The 17,192-nt window shown below is 37.1% G+C and overlaps 1 protein-coding gene across 7 annotated transcripts in view; it reads right to left on the bottom strand.

The window, feature by feature from the left end:
• Positions 1-13,044, bottom strand: part of SLC26A7 (solute carrier family 26 member 7) — a 142,988-nt gene extending 129,944 nt beyond the window's left edge. For 5 of the 7 annotated variants that reach the window (XM_005563680.4, XM_015455017.4, XM_065519433.2 and 2 more), the window contains exons 1-2: positions 12,954-13,044; positions 12,529-12,834 (exon numbers count right to left, since the gene is read on the bottom strand). In XM_005563680.4, coding sequence (XP_005563737.2) covers positions 12,529-12,721 — 193 coding nt within the window. In that variant the 5' untranslated portion in view covers positions 12,722-12,834; positions 12,954-13,044. The remainder of the gene's footprint in view (positions 1-12,528; positions 12,835-12,953) is intronic. The other 2 variants (XM_015455015.4, XM_073999082.1) reach the window with 1 other exon arrangement.
• Positions 13,045-17,192: the final 4,148 nt, after the last annotated feature.

Genomic DNA, 17,192 nt, shown 5'->3' with positions numbered 1-17,192 from the left:
GTTAGCCAGGTGCATCTTCTCACTGTCTTCCATGGGCTCAGGTTTACCCACCAAAATCTGGAGACTGCTCAGACACTGGGTAGAAAATTAGAAAACACAGATCTATCATTGCTGTTGGCTTCCTAGACTGTAATTCAGACTCCTTTCTACCCAGAACTTTGGCCCTGGGTTCTAATCCTGACTAGTTTCTTCATTTTGCCTAAGCGTCAGATACTTGATTCCCCAGTTTTACTTTTTGTGTCAACCAGTCCTACTGGTTGACATTCAAGTGCTAAACTTTACACTCACCAGGCTGAGTTTATATGTCTTAGCTAACTTCCCCGAACGGGACCTAAATCCTACCTTTGGCAATGTCTTGATTCTATCCAGCTATCTCCAGACACAGTACCACAACCTCAGCTCAAGCTGTAGAGCAGAAATTCTCAGACCTCTTGTGTCTACTACCTCCTCCAAGAGGAATGCTGCTAAGTGGAGGGGTCAAAGTTGAACACTCTGAAGAGGATACATTTCCTGGTAGGAGGAGTTCATGTCAATGGTATGTTTTACTCTCTTCTGCTATTTCCTAATCCATGCTACTGGCATAATAAAAGGACCAGGGCCTTCCTCAAGGTAAGCTCTAAGTTTCTCTTTCTTTTCCGCACAAGTGCATCCAAACCTTAGCTTTAAAAGAAAGAAAGAAACTCCTCCTGGATATCAGGTCGAAACTGCTTTGTTCCACTCCAGCTTTGCTAGAGCTATGCTTTGCACACTAACTCAGCTGATTAAGTGGGACAATGGTTGCCCTTCCCTAGATGTGAACTCTGTGTACAGTTCCCTTGAGATCCTTTCTAGAGAAGGAGTGATTAGCAGAACCCGATTTCTTAAAATTCCACATCATATAATATATATCTGTAGCGAATCAAACCTTGATAGCTTTTTAAGACTGCCAGTTTGTTGATCCAATTTTTACCACCAAATAGTCATTTCATGTTATGTTACGTAGATGAGATTGTACTAGTCTTCATGTTCCTAAATAAAAACACAGAATTCTTTGGCGACTTCCTGGGTTATACAATCTATTCAAGGCAAAAAGTGGCTGAAACCAATACTCTACAAACTTTCATTAAGAAAATGTTCCCACCCTTAAATACCCACACCAGAATGGTATCTTCAAGGTTAAAATAACAAGATCATATTCTCATATACTTTTGTATGCATTTCTGAAGACGGAAAAAATAATAAGCCCCTTGTGGGCTGGATTGTTGTCTTATACTCCTCTATTGCTTTCCAAGAACATAGCAAAAGGCTGTATTCTTTCAAATATTTTTTGAATAGAAATGAATAAAGAATCCTAGCAAGATGGATTAGTATTCTTAAAAACAAAATAATTAGGTGATGGTAAGTACTTCCAAGAATTACACATAAAAAATCCAACCCAAATCGTGTGGGCAATGATGAAAGTTATTTCTCTGTGGTAACTGGTTTGTGGTGGTCTTCAAATAGTTATTAGCAAACCACAGTATAACCAGCTGTCTAGTTTACAATATCAGTGGGATTAGGGTTAAATGTTATTACAAGTGAGTCTCCCGGGGTAAATTTACATATATTCAACAACCATAATTATGTGAAGACAAATTTCTGTAAACACACATTATTTCAGTCCACAAACAACCATTATTACTCCAAGGTCAGTATTTCTAATCATTAGAGAGGTTGAGGCCAATCACATCATACTTTCCTCCTGTGACTTGCTACACAGGTGAGGTCTCACAATCATGAACATAAAGAATCACTATGATCAAGAAACCGCAAGTCCAACAGACCTAAGAGCTTAAGTAATAGAAACAGAAAGAGACAAAGTTCCCATGAAGAGAGGAGCCACCAGAAGGAGCATGGGCATAGGAAAACCCCATCCATCTATCTCAATTATGATTGTTCACTGTCAACAAATATTTTAGTACTTACTCTGTGCCAAATACTGGGGATAGGAGCTGAAAATATTTCCTGGAACTCAGGACTTTCAGTGCTAAAGCCAAGGTGATTGGTCTTCCTAGACTGTAAATAATCTCTGCCCTCAAGGAACGTATGGCTTAGGAAATTGATATGGTTTGGCTCTGTGTCCCTACCTAAATCTCATCTCTAATTGTAATCTCCATAATCCCCATGTGTCAAGGGAGGGATATGGTGGGAGGAGATTGGATCACAGTGGTGGTTTGTCCCATGTGGTTTTATAAATAGCAGTTTCCCCTGCTCTCTTCTCTCTCCTGCTGCCTTATGGAGAACGTGCTTGTTTTTCCTTCTGCCATGACTGTAAGTTTCCTAAGGCCTCCCCAGGCATATGGAACTGTGAGTCAATTAAACCTCTTTCCTTTATAAATTACCCAGTCTCGGGTATTTCTTTACAGCAGTGTCAAAATGGACTAATACAGTGCTAAATCAAATATGAATCAAAAACAAATGCTATAAAGTTAGTTAAGGATATAAGTACCATGGAAAAACAAAATAGAGGTATCAACAGTGCTTTCTGAAAGCCTGTAGTTCTCAATCCTGGCTGCTCATTTTTATTTTTATTTTTTTCATTAGTTGAGTAAGCTGAGGCACAGAACATAAAATTATTAGCCCTAAATTATCCAGAGATTCTGATTTAATTAATCTAGGGTGGAGATTGGACATGAGTATTTTTGTTCAGTGCCACAAGAGACTCTAATATGCAGCCATGGTTGAGAATTACTGAACTAAACCCATTCCTGAAATATGGTAGGTTATAATCAGGTGAAAGGGACAAGGCAGGGGAATATTATTCATTTTAGAGGAAACAGCATCTGCAAATGTCCTGAGGCAAAGAAGCATGATCCTTTAGAATACTAAGTGCAGTCCAATATAGATAGAACATATGATGCTGAAGGGAAATTAAACAAGGTGTGACTGGAAAGGTGAGATGCAGAAATTGAAAGGCCTTGAAAAGCATTTTCAGAAGTCTAATCCTTCTCAAGTTGTGCTTGAGCTGAGTTTGAGAATGTCTGTTCTAGAGCTGAGCAGAATAAAACAGCAGGTGTTAAGCAGTGCTGATGTACAAAACAACGGGAGTGTGGAAGGGTATGGCAAATTAGAAAGTCCACGTCCATATAAAGGGTACAGGCAAAAGTCAACTTCAGCCTATTGTTGCCATTTGGGAATATGAAACCTGTGTGGTTAGATGACTATATTTAAATGAAGGGAGGGAAAGCCTTCAATTTTAAAATTAAGTCTTCTGGTGTTTAAACATTGATTCCCAATACTATAGAAGCTAATCAATGCACGCCTGTGGTTTCAGTCCCGGGGTAGTATTTGGAGTTTCAGGAAGGATCTAGAAATAGAAAGGGATGAGAATAAAGATAGTAAGAAAACAGAGACCAAGGAGATCATGTGAAGCAAGGGAACAACACAGAGTGAAAGAGCAGGTAAAAAGGTATTTGCAGTGTTGCTGAAGGAATTTTAAAACAAGGTTTCCACTATCTAACTAAAAATTTAGTTTTGTTCCAGTTCAAGATAGATAACAGAAGGACAAAACCGCATGTGAGAGACATCCTACCGAGCAGGGTAAGTTTTGGTGGCTCTTAAGGTAGAAGCACAGGCTCACGAGTCAGAAAGACCTGCCTTTAAACACTCCTTCTGCCTTATGCTAACTGGATTACCTTAGCAAATTAATCTACTTTTCTTCATCTGTTAAATACAGATAATAGTATCAAACTCTTAGGGTCATTATGAAGATTAATTGATATAATAGACAATGAATCCTTAGCACAGTTTATGGCACACTTTAAACATTTAGCAATTGTTGGTTATATCTACTATTATCAAGGAAGTGGCCATGAGGACAATGGGCATCAGGTGTATTAGACAGTCATTAAGAGGGAAGAATTTACAGAACTTGGTTAATTTAATATAGTTGTTGAGGGTACAGGGGAAGAAGGATCACTCCCAGGTTTCTGGCATGAACAACTGGGTAGATGGGGGGTGATTTGCATTATAATAAAGAATGGAGGATAAGGACTACTTTTGGTAGGAAAAATTATGTGTTCAGTTATAAAATTTGTCTCTGGGAGACACTGAGATTGTGCCCAATAGGCAGCTGGCTATTTATATCTAGAGCTAGGAAGGAAGAGTTAAGATGGAAATATATTCCTACAATTAACCAGTAGAACCGTGGCAGTAAAGCCATGAAAATGGATTAGCTTAATACCTGGGTTATATGGCTTGGCTCTGTGACCCCCCAAAATCTCACCTTAATTGTAATCCCCATAATCCGCATGTGGAGTGGGGACCAGATGGAGGTAATTGAATCATGGGGGCAGCTTCCCCCATGCTGTTCTCATGATAATGAGTGAGGCTCATGAGATCTTATGGTTTTATAAGTGTCTGGCATTTCCCACGCTTGCACTCATTCTGTCTCCTGCCACCCTGTGAAAAGGTGCCTTCCGCTATGACTGTAAGTTTCCTGAGGCCTCCCGGCCATGTGGAACTGTTCAATCAAACCTCTTCTTTAAATAAATTACCCACTCTCAGTTATTTCAGCGTGAGAATGGACTAATACACTGGGTGATGTAATAATGTGTACAACAAACCCCCATGACACGTGTTTATCTATGGAACAAACCTTCACACGTACCTCCAAACCTAAAATAAAAAACAAATGGATTAGCTCATGAAAAACAAACTGTATAGAAGGAAAAGGCAGTTAAGCTCAAAGAATGAAGGGGAAAAATGTGGGTTTTTAAAAATTTTTTTATTTAGAGAAATGATGTTAAACGAGAAGAAACTATGCTGTCTGCTGTCTGAGGCTCCTGGCTATGAATAGGAGTCAAGTCTTGCCTGTGTGCAGGTATCTCCAATGTTAAAATGGTTAGGAGAGCCCAAAGCAAGCCTTCCTCTTGGACTCAGAAAGGGAGAAGTTAAATGTCCGCAGTAGTGCTCTGAACAGGGGGTAGTAAGCATTAGAGATGCCATCTGTTCTGATAGAGGAAACAGCTGAGACAAGAGGGATCAAACCAAGCGGACGGCAGTAAGCCTGGTTATTTTCCCTTTTCATTGCTCTCTAGCCTTTAGTAAAGTTTTATTCAAACATTTCATCTGTGTGTCACCTCTGCTACATGGTAAAATCTATTATTCATGGATGCTTAGGCCAGTATTAAAGCATGTCTCCCCTCCCTCTTTCCTCCTAAGCTACTCTGTGGAGCAGAGGGCCGTGAGAGAACCTCAGGTGAAAGAGCAATAGCTCATTGTATTGCTTCTCACCAGCAAAGCTCTCTTCTGGTGGGAAATCCAGGATTTTATTTTATCAAGGCAGGTGACATGTCATTATGGGAAGGGGCAATCTGAGGAGTAGATGTGAAGGGAGGCTCAGAGTCAGCCCCTGTCCCACCCAGGCTATGTCTGTCTTGCTAGAAGCAAGCTGGGGAACAGATACCAGTGAAAAATGAGGAATGGAGCAGTGCAGTTTTAGGTTTTAATCCATCTTAGCAGTCCTAGAAGTGGGCCAATTCACCTAATGTTCAGAGCTCATATTTTCATGAGATGCTCTTAAGTAGAATAATACCTATCTTTCTGGGTTTCATAATATTAGAAATAATGTATATATCACATTCACACTATAATAGCACTCAAATGTGTCATTACGGTGACTAGAAGAAACCCAACTTAAATCTATATAAGCAAAGGGAAAAAGTGCACATGCAAATGAAGAGTCAGGGCTGTAGTAGTTGTCATCAGGACTCGGTTTCTCTCTGCTATGCATTTTGCTGGATTGGCTTCATTTTCAGGCTTTGGAGGTCCTGGGAAACTGTAGAGGCACATTATCTCTACGGTCATCAGTTTCAGCACAAAGGAAGTTTTGGCCGCCTAAAAGGTCTCATACATGTACTGGGACCCAGACTGACCACTCAGGTCATTTAGATTGCCATTACCATTTTAATAATAAATAGTTTACCCCTTGTATAGTAAACTCATATCCTTATGCCTAGAGGTCAGACCTTATTCTTGAATCAGTCACTGGCCAGGTGTATGGAACTATGCTAATCATCACATCTTGGCCCACAAACCTTCACCTGGTCCAGTAACTATGGCTAGATCCTGCTCTCACCTATTTCACATTAGAAACCGCAACATTTTTAAAGAAGAATAGAAGAAAGAATGCCTCAATGCCTGAGCACAATTTCCAGAAAATCTGGTTTCATTGCTAGAGATGGAACCCTTATATTAGCATTCTTTTAATCCCCAAGGTGGTTCTAATAGGCCTCCAGTTTGAGAATCCTGGTGTAGAGGCATTCAGTCCCCTGATCAGCCTGGACACCATCCACCGTGCCAGGAATAGAACCTCACCTAAATCACTTGTACTAAATATGGAAGAGGGGTTGTTCGCCCAAACTAATCTGATATACAGTTACTGAAAAGAGCAGGGATGGTTCATAGCAGATAAAAACAGAAGATACACCACATATCTCATCCTAACACTCACTGCCGATGTATTTTGTTGCAAATCTTGCCATGTTTTCAACATTCTAAAATTAAAGGTCATGGTTCTTCCATATGGACAGCTCTAAATGTTATAGGGAGCATTATGCTAAGTGCATAAATAAGTACAGGGTCCTTTAACATCTAAACCATCTTGTTTTTCATTAAAGAAAAATAAAAAGGGAGTCAAAAGTACCAAATGAAGCTTAGAGCTATAGTGAGGGATTGGGTCATGGGATGAGGGGAAATGGAGAAGGAAAAGACAGAAATGTGTCACAGCTCTTCTGTATTTTCATGGGGTAAGGAAAATATACTTCAGACTCATTTAGGAATATTTGGATGCCATTGCTCCTGGAGAAAAGTTACTAGCAGGAAGATACAGTGATTAAGGGAGCTAAGTTAGAGATGCGTGGCTAATGCTAGGATTCTGTATCCCCAAAGCTGAGACCATGCAGGGAAACATTCCTAGACAAGCCTTTAATCTGTGCAATGCAGTATGCCTCAGGAATTTCCACTTATTGTTCTGCATGTCACTAAGCTGCCCTCAGGAGTGCAGTGAAGCTCAGCTTCCACACACAAGGTTTGGTGCCAGCAATGCCACACATTCTGCATAATTATAAGGAACATCCATCTTTGTCTGCAGCCCAAAACCTTGTGGTTTGAACACCAGGCAACCCTATGGCAGCTTAAAAGTTACATGGTTTGGGAAGAAAAAGTCTAGGTGATCCCTTGGAATGCAAGGCCAACATTCTCATATTCTACTCCAGTGGATTAGGTTCTTATATGGCAAGTCATGCATTTCAGGTCTCCACCCTGTCTCAATGCTTGAGTTTTCATGTTGGAAACAGAGAAACTCTTTCCCCCAAGTGGTCATTCAGGCTGCAATGTGCACTAAATGCTTTAGAGACCAGAGTCTTATACTGCTTAGCCTGCCACCCATGTTGGTGACATGTTTTAAGTCAATGACATTCTCTACAAATGTTTGCTTATCTACAAAATATATTTGACAGTGAAGGTCTTCAAGATATCAGTTAAAGAACATCACGGCAGATACTAAATATAAAGGCTCTTACCTGATATTACTAATGAGAACTGCCAAATGTTAAAAATACTTTTAAGAATACAAGTGGTTTTTAGGAAATACTTGAACTTAGTAAAAGAAGGACCTGAAGTTTCTTTTATCTTTCTTTCTTTGAAATTAATACATCTACATGTTATTTTATACATCTCTATATTATATCTATTTACTCTGGAGAGGGGTAACCACCCCTTTGGCAGTCTAGTAAAGGTGCTGGACTCCTTCCCAGAATGCATTGTAAAAATCATAACATATAATGCATATCATTATAAAGAAATGAAGTATATTGAAATATATGAGTCCAGGCTAACAGACCTGAAGGTTCTGTGGTTCTAGGTGAAGAAGCTAAAATTATATCATCTCCCTATAAAGGTTTTATTCAAGGGCAAATTAGAGGCATTTCAACAAAATATGTTAGAAAGTGTCTTGGCAGGGGAAACAAATTTAGCCATTCACAGAGCTAGATAGGTAATGGGCATACCAGCAGGAAGGGTGGCAGTGAACATATGAGTAGTGGGGGCTGTGGCAAAAGTGAGTAGCCTCTCTTAAGGGCCTGCAGATTTTGCCGCATGGGGATGTAGGCCCTGTATGGCCACGTCTCCCCAGATTTTTCAAGAGAAGCTGGGCATCTGGACTTTTATATAAACTATTCATATTTGTTACTGTTGGCTGAAGAAAAAATTAACATTGTTTGGCACAAAGAAAACGTATCTTTTACCAGATTTGTCAGGAGGCCTGCAAATTTGTAACTTCAAGAAAGTAAGAGAAGTTGGAAAAAATCAATTACTTGTATTTTAAAGTATTTTTTTTACTATCAGTATCTTTATTACATTTATTTGTATAATAAAACATAAGAATTAGTTTAAATTCAGTTTCCTCTCTAGAGTGATGGCATGCTACAATGGAACAATTGGTGGCTTCTAGAATGTTTTAATTCTTCCAAAAAACATTTATGTGCCAAGCAATACACAAGCTGGTAAGAATATATAGATTAAGAAATTGTCTTGTTTCCAGAGCTTACAGACTAGTGTGGAAAGAGTTGTCGCAAGATATTATAATACAATATGTTAATGCCTATCAAAGTGATATGTAAAAAGTACAAAGGGGGTAGGAGGGAAGAAAACATCTTCCTAGGAGATTGGGAGGGATTCTTAGAGGAGAGATCTCTTTGAGTAGAGCTTTGTATCAAGAGGCCCAGATTATTAATGATCTAATAGGACATGCTGAAGAATTGGACTTTTACTCTAGAGAAAATAGAGGTTCATTAAACAATTCTGAACAGGATCGATGCATCCAGATTTTTGTGATTATTCTGGCTGCAGTATGGAATATGGCCTACAGGCGGAGACAGAGTAAGGAATGAAGACCCACAAGATGATGATGGTTTCAACAGTTCAGACAGAGAATTACAGCGGCTGCAGGGCCATGAAACAAGACTATTTGGTTAAAATGATAGGGGATAGAAACAAAAGAAGCTGGCAGCTGATCGTATGCTAGTGGGCAGGGTGGCAAAAAGAGGAAAGAGTTGAGAATGATGCGCAGGACTGTCTAAGAGAAGAAGTTTAGCATAAAGATGAGGGCATAGTCTCAGGAGCCAGATTACTTGAGTTCAAATCCTACCTCTTCCATTCATTTGCTGTGTGACTTCAGGCAAGTTGTTTGTCCTCTCCCAGCTTCAGTTTTGTATATATGTCAAGGGTTCTTACAATACTGCTTGTATCTGTGCCTAAAAACTACTGTTGTTATTATTATCGTTCTGCTTCAAATGGAGGTTTCATTCAGTTTGTTTTAGAAGACACTGCATTTGAAGTACATTTAGAATATTCTAAGTTAGGCATACTTAAATATGTGGATCTCCAAGGCCACTCAGGAACCAAGGCTGATAGAGTCAATGCTACCTCCAATACATAGCTTTCAAATTTGCCTTGGGCACTAATACCTGCCAGCATATAGGGGACATGAGGATCATATATGACTTTTATGGACTAGGACTGGAAGAAGTATACTTCTGCTTATTTTCCCTTGGCCAAAATATAATCACAGAGCAACACCTAACCTCAAAGAAAGCTGGAAAAGGTAGTCTTGCAGTGTATACATCACATTTTACTGATAATCTGGCTGGTTTTTAAAAATTAATAAATAAATATGTAGATCTCAAGTTGAGAAGAAAGTTTCATTAATAGGTGATTAGCATCTTTTATGCTTTTAGAGAAGGCCAGGGTTTGAATCTCCAGGACACCAATGTTTGGTGGGAAGCAGAACATCTGCAGAGAATCATAAGAAGAGAAGGACAGACAGGTAGCAGGAGAAAAACAAGAGTGCTGTCTAAAAACCAAGAGAATAAAGGATTTCAGAAAGACTGTAGTCAACACAGAAAATGCTACTGATAATAGAAAAGCATCTATATTTAACAATTAGGAAATCTTTAATAAAGTAAAGATTTACTTTATTAAAATAAATTTAAAACAGCTTCTTGGTATTTGACATATAGAAAACACTCAAATGAATTTCCATTATCCTTCTTAATTTAAGTGCACTCTTGAGAGAACTAAAAGCAACTACTAGATTGAAACATAAACCTTCCATCTTCGTAGGTCAAAAGAAACATTAAATTGGACAATTTTATATAATTCAACTATGCTGAGTAACTGAACAGCTGCTTCAAAAATCGATAAAGCTAAAAAAAAAGGTGCTTGATCCTATTGTTTGTGTTATGATGCAAGAACAAAAATTATTCCTCTTTCTTCTAATTTTCCTTAGAAAATTGAGCTGATAATAACTGCCAATATTGTATTCAGACAAACAAGAGGAAATGATATCTAAATGTCTTCCTTACTCTGTATCCCACTCTAGTTATTTTTCCTGTCACTTTGCCTTTGAATCTAAAAACTGCAGGGATGAAACCTTAATACAAAAGTGATTTGAAGGGAAGGATAGTCACACCTTTCTAAAGAAATGTCTTCTATTACTAATAACATTAGTGTTATGAAAAGTCTGGTTATTTTGGCAATGTACAGTATAAAGTGAAAATGTTAAGGGTGTTGGCTTTGGAATCAAGTCCTGACTCCACTCCTTATCAGGTATGAGGTCCAGGGAAAATTTCTAACTCTTCTAAGCCTCCATTTTCTCCTGTGGAAGATGGAGAGGAGACTGCTGTGTCTTGGGATTCTGTTAGGATAGAGGGAGATAATGTATGCAAGGGTTTAGGGCATTGCCTCTTACAACAAATGGTAGCTTATGGCATTTCACTTTTTAACTCTCTATACATAGTACATGGTCATGAAAAAGTTTGAGAAAATTGTTTTTAAAAGAATAGACATTTTAAAAATAATTAGTCTTAAATTTCACAAACAAAAACGTTTAAGTTTTTGTAGTGTAGTCTTATCCATTCACTGGTAGCCTTCCAAGAGAACCAACAGCCAGATTCATAACTTCCCAAGACACTAGGGCTGGGTACGTGCTGTGCTTCTTATCAGTCTTGGGGCTGGCCAATGTGTCCCTTCATAACCAGTGAAATACATGACTCATAAAACAAAATCCCTCAAAATCTATACCCAAATAAAAGCCACATAATTAATTACTGAAACTTCTACATAAATAATATCGCTAATGATATACCATAGATAACTTTATCTTATCCTCAAATTGTCTTATTAACTTGATATTTTCCAAAGGTAAAAAACTGAAATTATTATTAAAAACATAATTCTCTTTCATTTTACACTAAATTAAAGCAAAATAAATTTAAAACATGCTGAAACTATCTGGTTAAAAAAAAAAAAGTTCATCACATAAGTTTTCAAAGTACATTGGTAGTGTTTCATTTTGAATTTAAAACTGAATAAAAGCAAGTCCAAAAATGCCCAAACCTGTTATTTACTTTGCATTTTTCTGAAATATTACTATGCATTGCTATTGGCAAAATGGTCATTAAAAATATAAGACTATTCAGTAAAATGGAATCCCATAAAGTATGACAGTATTATGTATCCTAAAGTCACTAGTGCAGATGTTCCTAATCATACTAAAATCACAAATACATAAACCAGTTTGTTCCAGCTACAGAATAATTTAATTAAAAGAGTGCTTATAATTTAACAATATAAATAATAGTTAAAGCCAAGGAGGTAGTGAAACTGCAAGGAAATATAAACCTGCAGTGTCTATGCCAAGGAAACTGCTCTAAATTCTCAAGGTTCAGAAATTAGTTCCTTTCCTTGCTACAGGTAGAAAATTATTTGAATTAGCCAAGAACTGCAATGGATATATCTTTAAGGCAAACAAATACACACACATGCACACTAGGTCGGTAGCTTTCACCAATAGAAACACCTACCTAAATCCAGAATATCATTTAGTCTGCTTTTGGGAAAGTTAAAATCAGACTTCTCACCAGTTTAAATTTCTTACTGAGAAATAGATGTAGTAGGTAATGTGATACAGAAGTAAATCAGCATACACAGTAAAACATAAGCTCTAAGGACACACAGGATTCTCTTTGCAAATACCAATCTTGGCAGAGAGCCTCCTTTATGTACAGAAAGCTTTGTTCCTTGTTTATATCATCTCTCAAGGCTACAACAGGTAATTGTGTGCTGCTAATTAGGTTCCAAAACGATTGTGTTCAAGCCAGGAGAATTTTATAGCTTGATTCAGTGAAAGTAGGAAACTATATCAACAAGATCATGTTATAAAAACTGATTCTCCCATAATTATGAATCTTTCACTCTAAAACAGTATGAATTTTAACAGTGAAAAAACGTAATGTCATTCAAGTTTATTCAATGCTTAATAGCTATCAAAATACAGAGGAAAAAAGACAATTAGGAAAACTTCTCCAAAGATATCCAATATGCTTATTTCCCCACAGTTAATATCCATTTATTTAGCTAAATTGTTTTTTCTAGGTCATACTATTATTCCAAGAAAGCAAAGTGACATCTACTCTGCATAATACAGGAAATTCAAATGCAATACATTACCTTGGGTCACCTGTTGAACTGCCAACATTATCCCAGACACAGTGTCTGGAAGCAAGTTTTCTTTCAGATTGTAATGTGGTGCCCAATCCAAAATGGGCAGTCGCCTTCTACACCACTGTATAATGTCTTCACACTGGGGGGTATGCATCTTGCCCCAAAGCATGCTTTTCTTTTTCTTCTTTGCTCCTGTCATTTTTCAGATATCTTCTTGTAGAAGTAAACTTCTCTAAACAAGAAAAAAAATCATTGCAGAACACCTCCTTTCAATGCCAAGCTCCAATTCGTCTGTGGTTTACAATGTCAAAGCTGCCCAGAAAATAAGTAAATAAAAGAGAGAGAGAGATTAACAGAAGCACTTCAATATATGCAGCTGTCTTTTTATGACACAGCTAATTATTCTAGATTTTAAAACTATAGATTAAAACCTTGAATTCTTATCTGAAGAAGTAGTTCCGGTACATGTAATATTTTTTCTGGTCTTGGAAAAGTAATGGGTTCGGTGTTAAGTTGGTCTACAGCTCTCTCGCCAGTAATTCCCCTTATATTCACTGTAGTCTTATGTTTTTGGCTGCAATCCCAATGGTTAATGAGGTACTTCTGGGCGTGTGTTGGAAGTGGGCTGGGCTATGCTAATGGAACCAGGAAACATCCAGCTAGTCCAGTCTCTCCCTACAAGCTGTGCAAAATCATAAAACTGCCAGAGGGATCTGTTGTGCAAAACATATTCGGAGAATCCAGCCCTATTTCTTTGAGAGCTATATATTTTCAACATTATCAGATGACTGCCAGTTCTACAAAATTCAGAAACATAACAGGGCATTGCTAAAGGTCCTTGCCATTTTTATTCCCTGGCAGATGAGTTTTCATTCATACAGAAACATTCAGATAGCTACTGCCCAGTCTGGGAAAGGAGTAACTAGTTCTCATAAACAAAGGGAAATTTCATCTCATGGGCTAAGAAAATAAGTATCACAATGAGCACATATTTGTGACAGGGGATCTTCCCTGTCTCTGAAACTGTTCATTCAGTTTTCTCTGATGGTTTCTCTAAGTCCTGTAATTCATTCTATTGTAACTGAAAATTACTGAGGAATGTCATATGGTTCAAACTGAAGTTCCTTAGCTTTTTTTATGGTGCTGCCTTTTTTTTGTATAACTTTTGGGAGTAGGTGTTCTCTTTTTAAGAAGGGGTGTTATATTTTATAGTAGAACAGACTGTCAAAGATTTTTATTTTATGATCATTTTGCTTAGCCTCCAAAAGAAAAAAAAACACTTAAATCTATGAACTGTGCCATTGGAATTAAACCAAAAAGGCAATATACTAACTAAAGTTGTATAGCCAAGGAAAAGAATACCATATAAATAGTTTGCTGAGGCCTTTTTAATGCCCATTTGTTTGGAGAATAGAAATCTGATTTCTGGAAGCCTTTATAATAACAAAGTACTTGGATCCCTTGGCTACTTCTAAGGTCTCTTGCTGCACTTTTTCCCGTTGTTTTTAAATTAAAGTGAAGAGTTACTCTCCATCTTCTAAAGATGAAATCTCTGGCTTTGTGTCTGTGCAAAAATACCTTTCTTTTTAAATCCAACGAAGAGATGCGGAGGGGATGGGGGGGTGGGTGGACTTTATTTATACTTATAAAATAGAAACTGCTTTGTTTGTCCAACTGTTTACATTATATTAAATTTCTAAACCATTCAATAGTTCAGGTTTGGGACCTGTAGAGAGAGCCCCATTTAGAGACTAAGTTGTAGCATTTTAATCCTATCCTCTTGGTATGAGAGATGGACTCACCAAATAATTGTAAATTCATGCTTGAAACATTATACTGCTTTTCCTTGACAAAAAGCAATCTTTACTTTTGTTTTATATACTCCATTTATTATATACCCAAAGAAATTCAGAAGCTATACATACACTGATTATGTATTACCTTTATAATAAAAGTAACCACAAGATTTTTTTTTTTCAAATCCTATCTAGGTCATAAATTCAAATGTATGTTAACAATATGAGAAAAACAATTGAAAGCTTAACTGAAATCACCAATCAATATCTATTATTTGTGTAATTTCAATCATTTTTAAATTTGTGTTAAATTCCAGTAACAAAACATTCACATGAAAAGGATTTTATTAATTGAAGGTGAATAGAAGTACCTAAATCATATAGCAATAGCAATTGTTCTAAAACATTTTAAGACCAGAAGAGAGTAGAAATTAGTTAAATAAAATAGTTCTGAAGTCTCTCAGTTTAAAAATTTCTTAAAATTAGAATAAATCTTTCCTAAAAATCTTTTTTGAAGCTTAAATCTGGAATTCCAATTCCAGATGTTTTTTTTTTTTTTTTCAAATTCCATGTGCATACATATTATTTAAAACATGCCAAACCAGAGCATGGATCACTCCTATTTACAATCAGCAATGCCAGAAAGAAAGAAAACCATTATGAAGAAATTTATTCACACACATAAGATTCTCAAAGCAACTTGAACAGCCTGTAAAATTCAAGAAGCCTAAGTGTATTCATTCAAAAGTTTCAATGAGTAAAAGTAGCTTACAGTTCAACACTATGTACCATCTATGTGGAATATCTCTTTCTTAACATCTGGGATAATACCTATACAAATAAAAAGATGAACTTGTTATCTTCCACTTCATACATGGATTAACAGAAAGATTTTTGTAAAATCTTGTTTTGATTACGTCACTGGTATGTTTGAATTTCAGTTATCTCCAATATCAAACTTAAACTCATTAGTGGAAGCATTGCAGTCCTTCTCTGCTCCCCTACTGACCTTCTACTCACTAGCTTCTCATTAACTCTAATTCAGCAAGTTTTTATTGAACAATGACAATTTGCTAGACTCTGTGTGAAGTGCTACAGAAAAGGGAAGGGAAAGGAGTAGCTAGTATCTCTATATTCTAGGAGTTGTTATTTAATGAAGAAAATCAAAACATGTACAACTAACTCAAGGCAGAATGTGATAAGTAACAGTCAAGTCATGCAATGAGTCATACGGGAGCTCAGAAGGTGGAGAGTGGCATTCCCTTTGAGGGGGAAAAAAAAAAAGTATTTCAGCCTGCTGAGACTCTCTGTTGCAGCAAGTAAGTATACTCATGATCTTTTGCCATTACTTTTCCTTTTTTTTTTTTTTTTTTTTTTTTTTTAGACAGAGTATCGCTCTTAACCCCCAAGCTGGAGTGCAATGGCTCACTGCAACCTCCACCTCCCAGGTTCAAGCGATTCTCCTGCTTCAGCCTCTGGAGTAGCTGGGATTACAGGTGCACTCACCTATTTCTATATTAATTTCCCTAGTTACATGGTCTTTTACATCTTCTAAACATTTACTCAATGTTTACCTCTTCCATGAAACTTTCCCTGGTTTCTCCACAGTTTTGTTTATGCTGTGTAATGAACATTCAGGTAACTCTCAGTGTATTTGTACATCTAGAGCTGTAGTCATTTTCACTGTTTATTGGTTTTCCTCCTTTAAATCTATTTCATGTGATTTTTATCCAGTCTGACCCATGAGATTGTACATTCCTTCTGAGTAGGGATTATTCACATAAATTGCTTTGCTTCTTATTTAGAATTTAGTAGAAGGAGCTGCAGACATTGGATTCACTCAGTAAGTATTAACATACAAATGTTCATCCAAAAGTACCCAAAAATCATTTAATTTATCTCATACTGGTTTCCAGGTTGTGCTGTTAAAGAATCAGATAACCAAGTGGAGAGAAAATGAGAATAAAGGTTCTAGGAGAAAAATAAGATGAGATTTTTATCTTTGTTTGCTCAACTTCTCCCAGTTCTCTCACAATCTAAGGAAAGTTCTTTTTTTAACACAGTTTTTTTTTCTAATATTATAAAATCTGGAGCACGAAGAGAAGAAAAACCAGATGGGAAATGCAGAAGAAACAAAGGAGACAAACAATAGATAGACACCTTCATGGGTTGGGGCTTCAGAGAGAATTTATAGCGGGTTGGCATGTGAGGTTCTCTGGGGCAATTATGAAGTGTGAGGGAATTTGACCAGGCTCAAGTGAAGAAAGAGACTTTTGAGAAATGCTGTGCAGGTTATAAATGGAATCACGTTTAATGGTTTCTGAGAGACATAAGTAAAGAGTGAAATTCCTCTCATAATACTTTTGATTTTGACATGAGGCTTCTTTGAATGTGGTCTCTGTGGAGATTAGGACACCTAAGGCACTGATTTATATCTAGTTACAATGAAAAATATAGATCAGACATTGGAAGTTGTCAACCCCAAACTCATACCTACCTCAGGAAGTTGATCTACAGCATTTCTAAGAAGACACTGTAAAAGGCTCCCACTTGAGAGGAAAAATGAAGGCTGATCCTAAGGAAGGCCATACTCTACCCACCAAGCCACATAGCTGGCATGGGGATACGTCCACACAAAGTGCGTAATTGGTGTTAAGTCTACCAAACAGAGTGCTTTTTTTTTAAAATTTACCCAAAGTTTCATATAGGCACATCCCTGAATCCAACCTCTGTTTTAATTCTTCCAATTTCTAAAATTAAAAGGCTTAGAAAAATAACCTATTCCAATTTTCTAACATTGTATTGTTAGAACTTCTTTTCCCCAATTATTGAGGCAAAATCTGCTACTTAAGAACCCAGTCCCAATGACACATA

The sequence above is a fragment of the Macaca fascicularis genome, chromosome 8 (genome assembly GCF_037993035.2).
Source record: "Macaca fascicularis isolate 582-1 chromosome 8, T2T-MFA8v1.1".
Lineage (NCBI taxonomy): Eukaryota > Metazoa > Chordata > Mammalia > Primates > Cercopithecidae > Macaca > Macaca fascicularis.
Note: the sequence above shows the minus strand (reverse complement) of the source record. Positions and strands in the feature narration are given on the sequence as shown.